Source organism: Phalangium opilio, unplaced genomic scaffold, assembly GCF_054372755.1.
Source record: "Phalangium opilio isolate 3A_F unplaced genomic scaffold, DU_Popi_V2 ptg000113l_1, whole genome shotgun sequence".
NCBI lineage: Eukaryota > Metazoa > Arthropoda > Arachnida > Opiliones > Phalangiidae > Phalangium > Phalangium opilio.
This window is the reverse complement of record NW_028324209.1, coordinates 8,622,338-8,634,941: the sequence shown is the minus strand read 5'-3', so window position 1 is coordinate 8,634,941 and position 12,604 is coordinate 8,622,338. Positions and strand designations below refer to the sequence as shown.

The window sequence follows — 12,604 nt, the reverse complement described above, 5'->3', positions numbered from 1 at the left end:
TAGTTTTTCATTTAAAAGTGAGTAAGGTTCCGAAGAAGAAAAAAAGAAAAACAAGTTGTTTTGGATGTTGTAGCCAATAATTTGATTGTAAAGAAAAGACAAACCTGCAAGTACTTTAAATTGGCCATATGTCTAATCAGCGCCACTAGCGGATGGTCTGAAAACTACTCCCATAGAGTCTAGGTATATTTAAGCGGGTTTGCAGAATTTCCGTCAGATGGCGCGGCATTCGAGCCACCTGGCGGAAATTCTGCAAACCCGCTTAAATATAACTAGACTCTATGGGAGTAGTTTTCAGACCATCCGCTAGTGGCGCTGATTAGACATATGGCCAATTGAAGCCAAATTAATTATCTACAAAGAAATTTAATGTAAAGCCATTTATCTTTCATAATTTATAACGATTTCGGAAGTTTTTTTTTTTTTTTTTTTTTTTAGTATCAATTTGAAGCGCTCTTTAAGTTCTGCTGATAATAAAGCGCTTCATCATTCCTAGTACTCCCTCTATCATAAAAAAATTGTTTTCAAAATTTTTGCCATGTAACTTTGTAGCTACCCACGGATCTCATTTTTTTGTGAACGTGTAAAATAAATTCATATGCTAGGTCCAAGAAAACTAATCAACCAACCAAAAATCTTTTTAATTAAAAAAAAAAAGACAAGAAAAACAAAAATAACCAAAAAAAAAAAAAAAAAGCAAAATGTTTTTGAAATTTCACGAATTTCTTGTGCTTCCTGCCTCTAATTGTAGTGACATAGAGACAAAAATATTGATTATGAATTAATCATGTACTGAGGGGATTGCCAACTTTTGTAAAAAAAAAAAAAAAAAAAAAAAAACAATGAAAAACATTTTAAGTGTCATGTCAATTTATAATACTACAACGATGTAGTTAAGTCAACCTGGTTGGCTCAAGGTTCCTGATGAAGGCAGTCATCATCAACATGGACATCACCCTTTGGGTAATGTAGTTGAGTGTAATTGCACCGTGAAACAACTTCATTGATTGATATAATCATAAAGTTTCTGTCTTTCACAGGTCTTGGACTAAAAAATGACGACACCAGTTTTTATATTATTTTAGTTTCGGCAAGTTTTTTGGGAAAAAATGAAGTGTTTAATTTTAACCAAGGCGCAAATAACAAAATCATCTTCAATATATCAAAATTTACCGTAGCCTTAAAGAACCCATTAACTAAAACGTTTTGAACTCGGGTCACAGATAAAGTTTCTTTTGATGAACCAATATAGATTTTTACTTGCCTATTACCAGAAGGGGATAATAGAAGAAGGATGACACTCGGTATTCTCTTAATACTTCAGTTATGTAACGTCATTCTTCCCAGGTTCACCCTTTAAGTTTGCTTTCCCGCTCATCAAACTACAAATGGGCATCGCACCGTAAGGTGAATTCTATAATTGTTTGGCATTAAATCCCCAGCAATCATCCCACAAACCTCGTCTTGACGAGGGACAAAAATTTACAAGCGCGTCTTGCCAAATAATTAAGCGCTAATAGAGTAATGATGAGGGGAACTATTTATTGTGTATGTGATTCGGTTTAGTAACCTTGCTCTAAATGTTCCGATATTGGGAAGAATGACGTTACACTTACCCCGCTTTGTGGTACACTTCTCTCGAAGAGAAGTATTATATACTTCTGCTATTACCTAAAATCAAGTGATATTGCTGAATTGTAACGTGCCTTATTGTTTTGGCCCGAGTTTTGTTGTGTTTTGCTTAGAATAAATTCTTATTTGTTAAGTTTGTACAGGCAATATCAGTTCTGCGTTAATTTGGGTTCCTTCCAAGCCTATAATGAAATTCGCTAGGTCTAGATAAGATTGAGGTTTTTTCATAGAAATTGTAACATTGGCAACGAACGTTTTTAATTAATATTTATTCTCAATATTTATTTCGAAAGAAGTGAAACAGAATGACATATCGCGAGTGTTAGAAAAAGACTAGAGTTCTTCGTGCATTCTATTGTGGATGGCTTCATCAAGTTCAGAGGGAGAAGCCGTGCACAAGGCTGCTGTCGTGAAAACAAACTGATATTCGCAGCGATTTGGTTCGGACGTTGAAATCAATTGATTCTCCAAGCCACACTGCAATAAAACTCGGACGCTTCTGGCTGGCCCATTCCAGCAAACCATACCCCCTTCCAGTAGCATCTCGGAATATTTATTATCAGCGGGACCGACCCATTTACCACCGCGTCCCAAACTAACTTCCCCTCCTCCGCTTTTAGGGACTTGGGCGGCTCTTTCAAATGGACAAAACTTGTAGGTGTATTCTCTCTCGGACAAGTCAAAGCACTGATCTTTCAAAGTGGCAAACTCTTCCTCCGGTCCAAAATCTGTTTCCATACTTTCTTCCAAATCTTTGATATCATCTTTCAATTTTCGCAAGTCATTATCGGCTTCTTGATAATCGTCACGAGCTTTTTGGGCTTCGTCAATGATGGCCTGAGACTCTGAATCGTATTTGACTTCCTGGGCTTTTCGTTCCCTCGGTGGATGCTCAAAACCTCCATCCTCTGGAGGAGGCGGGAATTTAGGAGGTTCGTCCGAGTCTTCATCTTCATCATCAATATGATCACGTCCAGCATCAGGATGGTAGTCTCCTTCATCTTCCGTTTCGCTAACTTCGTCAATATCATCGTTGGTTCCAGCAGTGTTTATCTTGCTAAGCATGTAAATAGGTTTCATGACCATCCATCCTGTCGTGGTGAACTCCTCCAAGTCCATTTCGTCCTTCATATGTAAGAAAAACTTGGCTTCATCTTCGGAAACAGTACCGTCTCTGTTGCTGTCAAAAACGGAGACTTCCTGGAGTTCTGAATAGTGAAGAACTCCGTCACCGTTCTTGTCTAGCTCTTTGAAAGCGCCAATGGCGTTATCCTTCTCTTCAGTATGACGTTTTTCAGTTTCTTCAACCTCCTTCTCTTTTAAATTGAGTTCCTCGATATCTTTATAACGATCCAAAATCGTTTTTTCTTTTTCTTCCGCTTCACGTTTCGCCACTTCCTTCATTTCCTTCTCGAGTTGAGCCTGGTGTTCTCGGCCTTTTAGCTCAGCCAACTTTGTTTTAAACTCGTCCTTTCTTTGTTTACCCTTCTTGATAAGCTCTTGACGATATTCGTAGCCTTTCTTATAAAGTTCAGCTTGACGTTCGGCTTCTTCTCTCGCGCTTTGCCCCAATTCCCTACAATTGCTAATGCACTCGGCTGTACTATTAAATTCGTCACTCGCATCGCAACAATCACAAATCATATCATTGACTCTAGATGAGGGAATGTACTGGGGAATATATCCAGCGTTGGTGCAAAAAAACACCCCATTGGTGCAAGCGGCTGTCCCGGGTTCATCAGACCCATCTGATCAATGAAAGTATTAAATTTTAGCGTAAGTTAAAATAATTTGTGTACTGTAAAAATGACGCTTCTTATATTATCGCACCTTGGCAATCGCAATAATCGTCATTAACAAAGTTAAAAGGTACAATAGATGATCCATCCAGACAACTGAAGTCTCGACTGGGGTCATAGAAAATCTTCTTTGACAATGGTACTCCTCTAGGACGAAGGACTTCAGTACCCAAAATTTGGACAGCCAAAGTAGATAATGCCAAAATCAACCAAAAAACACACTGCATTTTCCTCGGAAATTTACTTTGGACTGTGAGGCCCCGCACTGTAGAGTTGGTCTCCCTTAATTCCTTCAACAACAAGACAAGGAATCAAAAAGCCATTTGTGGTAAGGGTTAAAGTTTTGTAAAATAACTTACAAATTTGGATAGTATATATTTTTAGCGTGCAATAAACTTAATTAAACCTTCAAAAAACTTGACATAGACGCGTTATGAAAAACCTGCTTGAGAATTTGAATAAAGAAAACCCGGCTTCTGCTAATAGCATAAGAAATAAGAACACGTCTATTAAATTGCTGCCTACTCAATCAATACCAAGAGCCAGAGCAGCCAGGAGCCAGCTCAGCACAGGGATGTTTCTCAGCAGCTGCATGATACAACTGCCGGGCCTTTGGTAGAAAAACTACAGTCGCAGTAGGATTAGTAGTTTTCTGTATAATTCAAAACTTAAGAGAGAGACACAATTCATTCATAATTAAATTTTATTGTTTATTTATAATTTCAGAACTCTTATTTGATCTAGATCAACGTAAAACCGGGTCCTCTGTAAAATGAATTAACTTTCATAGGAATTAGTTTAATTATTATGATTTCAGGTTTCGACCTATAGTGTGCTACCGCGAAGCTGGGGGGGAGGAAACTGTGACGTCAATATTGGGCCCCGAATTTGTATTGCCCAAGCTGACGACGTCTCGCGACTGCCAATATGGTCGCCTGAAAATAAGGTAAGAGATAAGAGCATGTGACGTCACTACAAAGTTCGTGGTAACACACTATTAGACAAACGTGTTTATAGGGTGCTTTTTCCAGATATTGGAATCCCTAAACTCCAGTACCACTTTTTAAAAGTGGAGAAAAGTGTTTTGGGCTGTTTAGAATACATTAGGAAATTATAATTAACTAAATTATTAATTGTATTAGAAAATAGAACCAAAAAAATTGAAATGCACGCTCCCGCCATATTTTGAAGTCTGCCGCAGCCTAACTTCAGCAGCGCCATCTAGCGGTCCGTGTTTGCAGCCAAATAAACCTATTCACTCAAGGTCATTTTTGAGATCGTTTTCCGTGAGAACTAGCCGCTGCGATTTTCTGTCCGATTTTTGCTGGTAAATATTTTGATTTTATTTATATTTTAAGGGTTAATTTGGATTAAATACCAAAGTTTTATCGTTACCAATCGGTAATTAAGCGTTGCAAGTGGAAAATTTATGGTTTACCGTGCCAAATACGTTTGTTAATTACGACCAAGGCTTAAGCCTTTGTCTTTGGGGGTGTTGCTGGGTTTGCTGGAAGCCATAGCCTCTTTCAGTGTGTCTAAAGAGATCTTTCCAGGTAAATATTTTATTTATAAGGGTAAATATAGATTAAATACCAAAATTTTATCGCAACCAAATGGAAATTAAGCGTAACAAGTGGAAAATGAATCGTTAAACGTGGAAAATAGGTTTGTTAATTACGACCATTGTCTGTTTGAAGAAAACATAGCCTTAGTTGATTTTATATATTGGTTACCGAACATAATGTTAGTTATTTGGAACTCCATAGTTCTAAATAACTAATGCGCTTTTGTTGCTTTGGTTATTAGCTGTATATTGCCCTTAAAGGGACTGTAAAGAAGGCATCGGCGGGTGGGTAAAAATTATTTGAAATACGTCAGAGGCACGTGACCAAGGAGAGGCGTGGTTCAAAGAAGCTTAGTTCGTTTTATTTCGAAAACCACCACTTCATGGAATTGGCGCTGCAATCTCGCGAAAAACAAGGACTAGATGTCCAGTTCCACTCCATGAGGAGCCTTTGTACCTTGGCATCACGTGATGTCTGTGACGTATTTCAAATAATTTTTACCCACCCGCCGATGCCTTCTTTGCAGTCCCTTTAACTGAAGCGAGTAGAAAACCTTTAACGGCAGCTGTATTAACGCCGAAGTAAGGTGTTTAAGTAACTGTAGTTTTCTAAAATGTTTTCAATTAACAAATCTATTGGTGTAAATATGGGTGTCTAGGGCCGAAATAAGCACAGGACACATTGTCCAATAGCATTTTAAAATGTCCCATACTATTTTTATAAACTAAGGGGGTCACTGGCCGGTTTGACCAATACATTTTCCCAAAGTTTTGATAGCTTAACCATGAACACGCGATACTATTTTTTGCACACTCAAGTGGACAATGTCCTATAAATTTTCTAGTCAAAGGAATTAAGTCGTTTTCGTCCTTTGAGTATGTTATAGTCCTATTTGCCCCCCCTGGGCCCATTCAACCATATTAGAAACCCAGGGTTACGGGGTCGAGTAATTAAGCAAAATGTTCACAAGGAATAGCATTACACCCAACTTTGGAGGTTCATAACTCTGGTTCTACTAGGGATATGGGGGTGTCCTTTGACTATGTTATAGTCCTAGTTGCCCCCCCATCCCACCATAATTACACCCAACTTTGGAGGTTCATAACTCTGGTTCTACTAGAGATATTGGGGTGTCCTTTGAATATGCTATAGTCCTATTTGCCCCCATCCCACCATAATTAAACCCAACTTTGGAGGTTCATAACTCTGGTTCTACTAGGGATATTGGGGTGTCCTTTGACTGTTATAGTCCTAGTTGCCCCCCCATCCCACCATAATTACATCCAACTTTGGAGGTTCATAACTCTGGTTCTACTAGAGATATTGGGGTGTCCTTTGACTATGCTATAGTCCTATTTGCCCCCCCCCCATCCCACCTTAATTACACCCAACTTTGAAGGCTCATAACAGTGATTCTACTAGAGATATGGGGGTGTCCTTTGACTATGCTATAGTCCTATTTGCCCCCCCTCCCACCATAATTACACTCAACTTTGAAGGCTCATAACTGTGGTTCTACTAGAGATACGCGGAGTTTTTGCACACACTAGTGGACAAGGTCCTATACATTTTCTAGTCAAAGGAGGGGACACATGTTCTATATGAAAGTTTTCTTATTTCCGGCCCTGTGGGTGTCAAGCCCATTTGTTTTCACCGTAACCGCACCATTTGTGTAGTTACAAGTTAGTCGTATCGAAATGGCTTCTTTGAAAGATTTTAGAAGTTTATTTTGGGGAGTTGTAAAATGGCGCACAGCATTCATGATTCACATTCATGTCGTACTTATTCAAAATATTTGAAATTAATCTTATTAAATTTTTCTAATTAATTGCGCATTGCATTTATTCCTGGTTTTACTATTCAATCTTTTAGTCGGTTTAAAAGTAATTCAAAGTGATTGTTTATTTGATAAATATTTCAAGACTGACCCTAAACCGTATTAATATTTATCTTTCTAGTTATGTTAAATGATTTATTTGAAAGTGGAATTAATGTTATTTTGATTTTATCCGTTTAAAGGGAATCTCATTAGCAAAAAAGACTGTTTCGACAGCCTGTCAAACATTGTAGGCAATTATTAGGGTATTTAGTTTATTATTTATTTTTATAATTATTCTTAGAAGGAAAGCGCTTGTGTCCTTTTCTATGTAGGGATTTTTTTTCGCCAGGACATGAATAAAATGCTGAAATATGGAATAGGTGAAAACTGGTCCTAGCCCTCCCTTTTAAGAATAATGAACGCGTAATCAGGATTTTAAGGGTGAGATTCCCTTTGCGGTATTAAGGCATCTAGTTTATGATTTTAATTATAAATATTTTTATGGGAAAAGCGTTTGGCAACTCTTTGAGGGAGTTTTGTAGGATCTAAATAAATTTATGATTTATGTTTAAGGTAGAAGGTTGCTTATACGCTTTGTCCTTTAAAAGTAAACACGATTTTAAGCGGGTTTCCTATAAACAAAGCCTTTATTATTATCAAATCAAGGCTTACGTTTTTATGGTATTATTTTACTTCCCAATACTAAGGTATTTAGTTTAATGTTACGCGTGTGCAATTTGTCAATAGTAATAATTTGTCTTCTGCCCGAACATGTTACGTTACATCATGCAAGAATATTCAAGTGGATTTTCATATTAAGGTATTTAATTTGAAGTTATGCATGTGCTATTTTCTCTAAATAATAATAAGAATTTCTCTTGCGCAGGAACATTCTCTCGAGTGGAGGACTTCTATCAGCAAGTGGAGGACTTCTATCAGCGAGTGGAGGACTTCTATCAGCGAGTGGAGGACTTCTATCATCGAGTGGAGGACTTCTATCATCGAGTGGACTTTCATTGGAAATCCCATGCTAAGGACGAAGTTTCCTGGTTTTGGGGGCTCCACAGCGGGCCTTAGTTTAAATTTAATAATTCCCGAGTAAAACAGGGATTTGTTAAATTTAAATTGGGCTCGCAAGGCTTACGTGGGGGGTGGTTCAGTAAGTATAGCTTAAAGTTTCGATATTGGGGAAGGAACAAAAAAAACAATCGATTTACTTATAATCATTTGTTTGACCTTTTTTTGCATATTTTTATCATTTTTTTATACATTTTTATCATTTTTTTTATAAATTTTTAATAAATATATAATTTTTTTATATAAAAATTTTTTTTAATTAATGTTTGTCTTTTATTAAGTAAAAAGCTTAAAAAGGGACCTAAAAATATCCCCCTAAGTCCAGACCCTAAAAAATCGAAACCAAGTCTAGTATCGAAAGAAATTAAGTAAAAGAAAGAACGAGGTTTAAGGCAAAATTTATTCAATAAAAAACAAAAAAACGTAAGTGTTTACAAAAATTTCGAACAAAAAAAAATTAAAGAGGTTTGTAAGTTAAAGTTTGAACGCAAAAAAAAATAATAAGTAGTTACAGATAAAATTTGCAAGCAAAAAAAAAAAATAAGTTAAGTGGTTACATGAAAAAATTGCAAGTAAAAGAGATGTATTTTGTGTCTTCTAGCTTCGATGATTTCCTCCATATCTTTTAAGTCAGCGCTGAGAGAAAGAGCAAGTCCAGAAGACATCATGTAACGTGAATCCAACGAAGCATGTCATCAGGAATGATACATAGCGAGTCCAGAACAGCTTCGTCTTGCGTCAATCGGAACAAAGGATGTCATCTGGAAGGATACGTCTCGGAATGACCAGCGACAGAAAAATACAAGAAAATCATCCAAATCTATAAATTAAAACATATTAATAACACTATATTAATAACTATTGCCTACTAACAAAGTAATCTCTATATTTAAATAATTTAAGAAAAGCGTGTCCTTAATTTAAAAACTGGCTACCAAATTTATATACCGAGACGAACTAACTACAACAACTAATTGCCACCCTAAATTAAAGAAAGACTCGACTACCGTAAATTCCACCCCGAATTAAATAAATAATCTCGCTAGCTAAATCCCATAATTATATAGAAATTAGTTTTAAGAAAATCGACCCTTTATATAAAATTAAATGTAACTTAATAATGAAAATAATTTAAAACATCCCTTTAATTATTTTTAGGAACACCTGACATTTATTTAAACTAAATTCCTTGCCCCTTTTAATAGAATAATAATTGAAAATATCTTCTTCGCCAATTTTAGGAAAACCTAACCCATAAACAAAAACTTGAGTTGAAATTGGACAAGGCTGAACTTAGGCTTAGGGCAAACGTCCACGTGTCATAAAACTATCTCTGCGGGACTTCATTTTCGAAAATCTGTAGCTTTAGCTCTAAATTATTTAATAAGAGCCCCTAAACTAATTTTAGTTAAACCCCTGCTATTTATTTAATTTTAAACTATTCCCACAGATAGACCCCGTAAATAACTAGAGTTTAAATGTGACAAGGCTTAATTAGGCTTAGGGAAACGGTCCTCGTGTTCGGCGGGACTTTATTTCCGAAAATCTGTAGCTTTAGCTCTAAATTATTTAATAATAGCCCCTAAACTAATTTTAGTTAAACTCCTGCTATTTATTTAATTTTAAACTATTCCCACAGATAGACCCCGTAAGTAACTAGAGTTTAAATGTGACAAGGCTCATTTAGGCTTAGGGTAACGGTCCTCTTGTTCGGCGGGACTTGATTTCCGAAAATCTGTCGCGATATCTCTAAATTAATTAGGTACCCCGTTTAATATCTTTAAATTATAGCCCCTAAACTAATTCTTAAGGGATTCTATCTTGTCCAACATCTCGTTGTAAAATTTTATTTATGTTACTTGATTTTTAATAAATAAATAAAATTCACTAACATTTAACACTAGTTAATTAATTTAAATACTTGAAATAAAATAAATAATTTAAGGGGAGCTAGATGATTTTGGATTATTGTAAAGGTTAGGCTTACGGACTGTTAAAGCACCACGAGGCGAAGCAATGGCCGCCAAGTAAGCTGAAGAGCGTCGAATTCAGCTTTCTTCCTCAGCAAAAACGATCAGGGAAATGGCGGAACGATCAAGAATCGACCTCAAAGCGGGAACCGTTTTTCCAAGCGACCTCCTTCGATGGCTTCCAGGGAACGAATGGAACGAATGAACCGGCTGACCCGTAATGATCAGCTGAGCGAGAAAGGTTTTCCCAAGCGACTTTCCTTGACCGCTTCCAAGCATCGAATGAACCGGCTCACGCATAACTTCCAACTAAGTAAATTTCCAACGTCGGGGGGCGCTAAAAGCTCCTATGCGCGGACTCGGGTGCGCCATATCCCGGGCACGAAATCCAAATTTCTGAACACTGCTAGGCCTATATGAATGAAAGCTAGGCCTATATGAATGAAAGCTAGGCCTAAATGAATGAAAGCTAGGCCTAAATGAATGAAAGCTAGGCCTAACTGAATGGACAATCATTACCTTTTACCATTAACATCTGTCAATTAACATCAAGTCAATTACCTCGTTGACGTCATAGGTGACGTCATGGCACGTCACCGGACATGACGTCATGTCACGTCACAGGATATGACGTCATGCTACGTAACCGGATATGACGTCATGCTACGTCACCGGATATGACGTCATAGGTCACGTGATCTGCCGTCTTAGGTCACGTGATCTGCCGGTATAGGTCACGTGATCTGCCGGTATAGGTCACGTGATTTGACCTCATATGTCACGTGATCTGCCGTCGTAGGTCACGTGATTGACGTCATACGTCACGTGATCTGCCGTCGTAGGTCACGTGATTGACGTCATAGGTCACGTGATCTGCAGTCATAGGTCACGTGATTTGACGTCATAGGTCACGTGACCGGGTTTGATTAATCCGTTCACTATCACACACACTTTTATGTAACCATCACTAGCAGCATTCGTTTTGAGTGGCTGCTATGTCACGCTTCAGTCCAATGCACTTCGAATAAAATCAGTCATTATAACATTGATACTGTATTCAAAATATTCATTGGATAAAGTCAGTTAACATTGATACTGTATTCAAAATATTCATTGGATAAAGTCAGTTATTCTGAGTGTTTTTTAAGAGTGTGTCATGTAAACATATTCGATTCATCGCTCTACTATGTCGGGAAAGCATTTTAATCATACTCTAATTCAGAGGTATGAAGCGAGTTTCTATACCTTAGTCACTAACTATAATTAGTAAGCTTACAAGTAAAAATAAATTTATCAGGCAGACTTATAAATATCAATGCAATATTTTATTTCGAAATATATTCCATTTGATACATTCGGATTTAATAAAAATTTGCAATTAAAATACTTTTCAAAATTGTGGTAATCATTCATTATAACTTTGGTCTTTTATTCTTTTTATTATTTGACGACATAACTATAATTAATAAGCTTATAAATAGAAATAATTTTATCAAATAATATTTTATAAATATTAATGCAACTTTTTATTTTGAAATACATTCCATTGATACATTAGATTTTATTAAAAAGATTAATAATGGAAATAATAAAAATATTTTTATAAACTTGTAACTTCCAAGTGTTGAGTCCACGTACTGAAAATAATAGTAAAATTTCTGTTATTAACAAATTTTAATCGGCTTAGTATTTCCACTGTTTTTCCACGCTAATACCCTACTGAGAATTACGGTGAACAAGACGACCCAAGGGCTCGTAATAGCAGCCACATCGTACCGTACTTACCAGGCGTACAGAAGATTTGAGTGAATAGGACCTCGATGCGCTACCTTTAACTGTTTTAAAATTATTTCTTATTTTTTACTTCTGTCATAATTATAATAGTGTGATACGAATGGAAAACGTGAGTGAGTACCCTCACGATGCTCATCCTTTAAAAGTGGTAAAACGAAATACCCATTAAAAGAAATACTGAAGATCGATGCCCTAGCGAAAAATTGCTAGGCCAGAATGCGCGAGTGATTAGCCCCTCGGTGACACTATAAACTACTTCAATCTCACTGTTAAATTATTTAAGCCAGTCGACAGACTGGCTGATATATACGGGTCGTTCGAGTTTCCTGCCTTTGTACGGGCAAATTTTTGGAACGGGAGAGTAGATAATTTTGACGCCAGAAATGGCAGGCCTATGGCTTCAAGCGAATAAACGCCAATTCATTTTTAACCGTTGTGTTGCAAACAGGACCCCTCAGCGTAAGTATTTTTGAGGTGCAGAAATGGCAACCCTACGACTTCACGCGAATAAACGACAATTCGTTTTCAACCCTTGTGCTGCCACGAGCGTATAGGTCGCGAAAGTCGCGTAGGTCGCGTAGGTTTTTCTCGAGGGTAGGCTCTATCTATCTCTTATCATGGTGGGGGATCTTTTAACGACGTACTTGAGTTCAAAATTCTCCTAACTCCAAGGCATTGAGGTTAAAATGCACGTATCTTCGATTCGTTTATTGAGACTTGGACTCTCTTTGAGTTACAATGCACGTATCTCTGTCGTTCTCCGATTCGTTTCATTATCAGTAAGACCAAGCCTTTCATGGAAGGGACACATAAATATCCATTCCGTTTGAAATTAATCATTTCATATTTCATTATTAGTAAGACCAAGCCTTTCAAGGAAGGGACACATATTATAAAAAAACCGTTTTTACAAACGGAAAAAACCTGATATATACTACATCGTTGATT

General features: G+C 36.9%; 1 protein-coding gene and 3 long non-coding RNA genes across 4 annotated transcripts; 2 read left to right on the top strand and 2 right to left on the bottom strand.

Moving 5' to 3' along the window:
• The first annotated feature begins 249 nt into the window (after positions 1-249).
• Positions 250-2,052, top strand: LOC149623770 (uncharacterized). The gene is made up of 2 exons (XR_016374878.1): positions 250-963; positions 1,041-2,052. It is a non-coding gene; the product is annotated as an uncharacterized LOC149623770 (long non-coding RNA).
• On the bottom strand, positions 1,883-4,001 carry LOC149623769 (glucosidase 2 subunit beta-like). The gene is made up of 3 exons (XM_089853017.1): positions 3,791-4,001; positions 3,463-3,721; positions 1,883-3,380 (listed from the first exon to the last, which is right to left on the bottom strand). Exons 2-3 carry the CDS (start codon positions 3,656-3,658, stop codon positions 1,966-1,968), a joined length of 1,611 nt encoding a protein of 536 aa, XP_089709143.1. The 5' UTR covers positions 3,659-3,721; positions 3,791-4,001; the 3' UTR covers positions 1,883-1,965.
• A 3,045-nt stretch (positions 4,002-7,046) lies between these two features.
• Positions 7,047-9,790, top strand: LOC149623768 (uncharacterized). Its single transcript, XR_016374877.1, has 2 exons — positions 7,047-7,974; positions 8,494-9,790. It is a non-coding gene; the product is annotated as an uncharacterized LOC149623768 (long non-coding RNA).
• LOC149623767 (uncharacterized) lies at positions 8,277-10,255 on the bottom strand. The gene is made up of 2 exons (XR_016374876.1): positions 9,880-10,255; positions 8,277-8,712 (listed from the first exon to the last, which is right to left on the bottom strand). It is a non-coding gene; the product is annotated as an uncharacterized LOC149623767 (long non-coding RNA).
• Positions 10,256-12,604: the final 2,349 nt, after the last annotated feature.

Bases quoted from the DNA above. Each gene is read 5' to 3' on its own strand.
- LOC149623769 (XM_089853017.1), bottom strand. From the start codon at position 3,658: ATGCAGTGTGTTTTTTGGTTGATTTTGGCATTATCTACTTTGGCTGTC. The intron at 3,381-3,462 runs GTGCGATAATAT...TTCATTGATCAG, and splicing joins CGATTATTGCGATTGCCAAG to ATGGGTCTGATGAACCCGGG.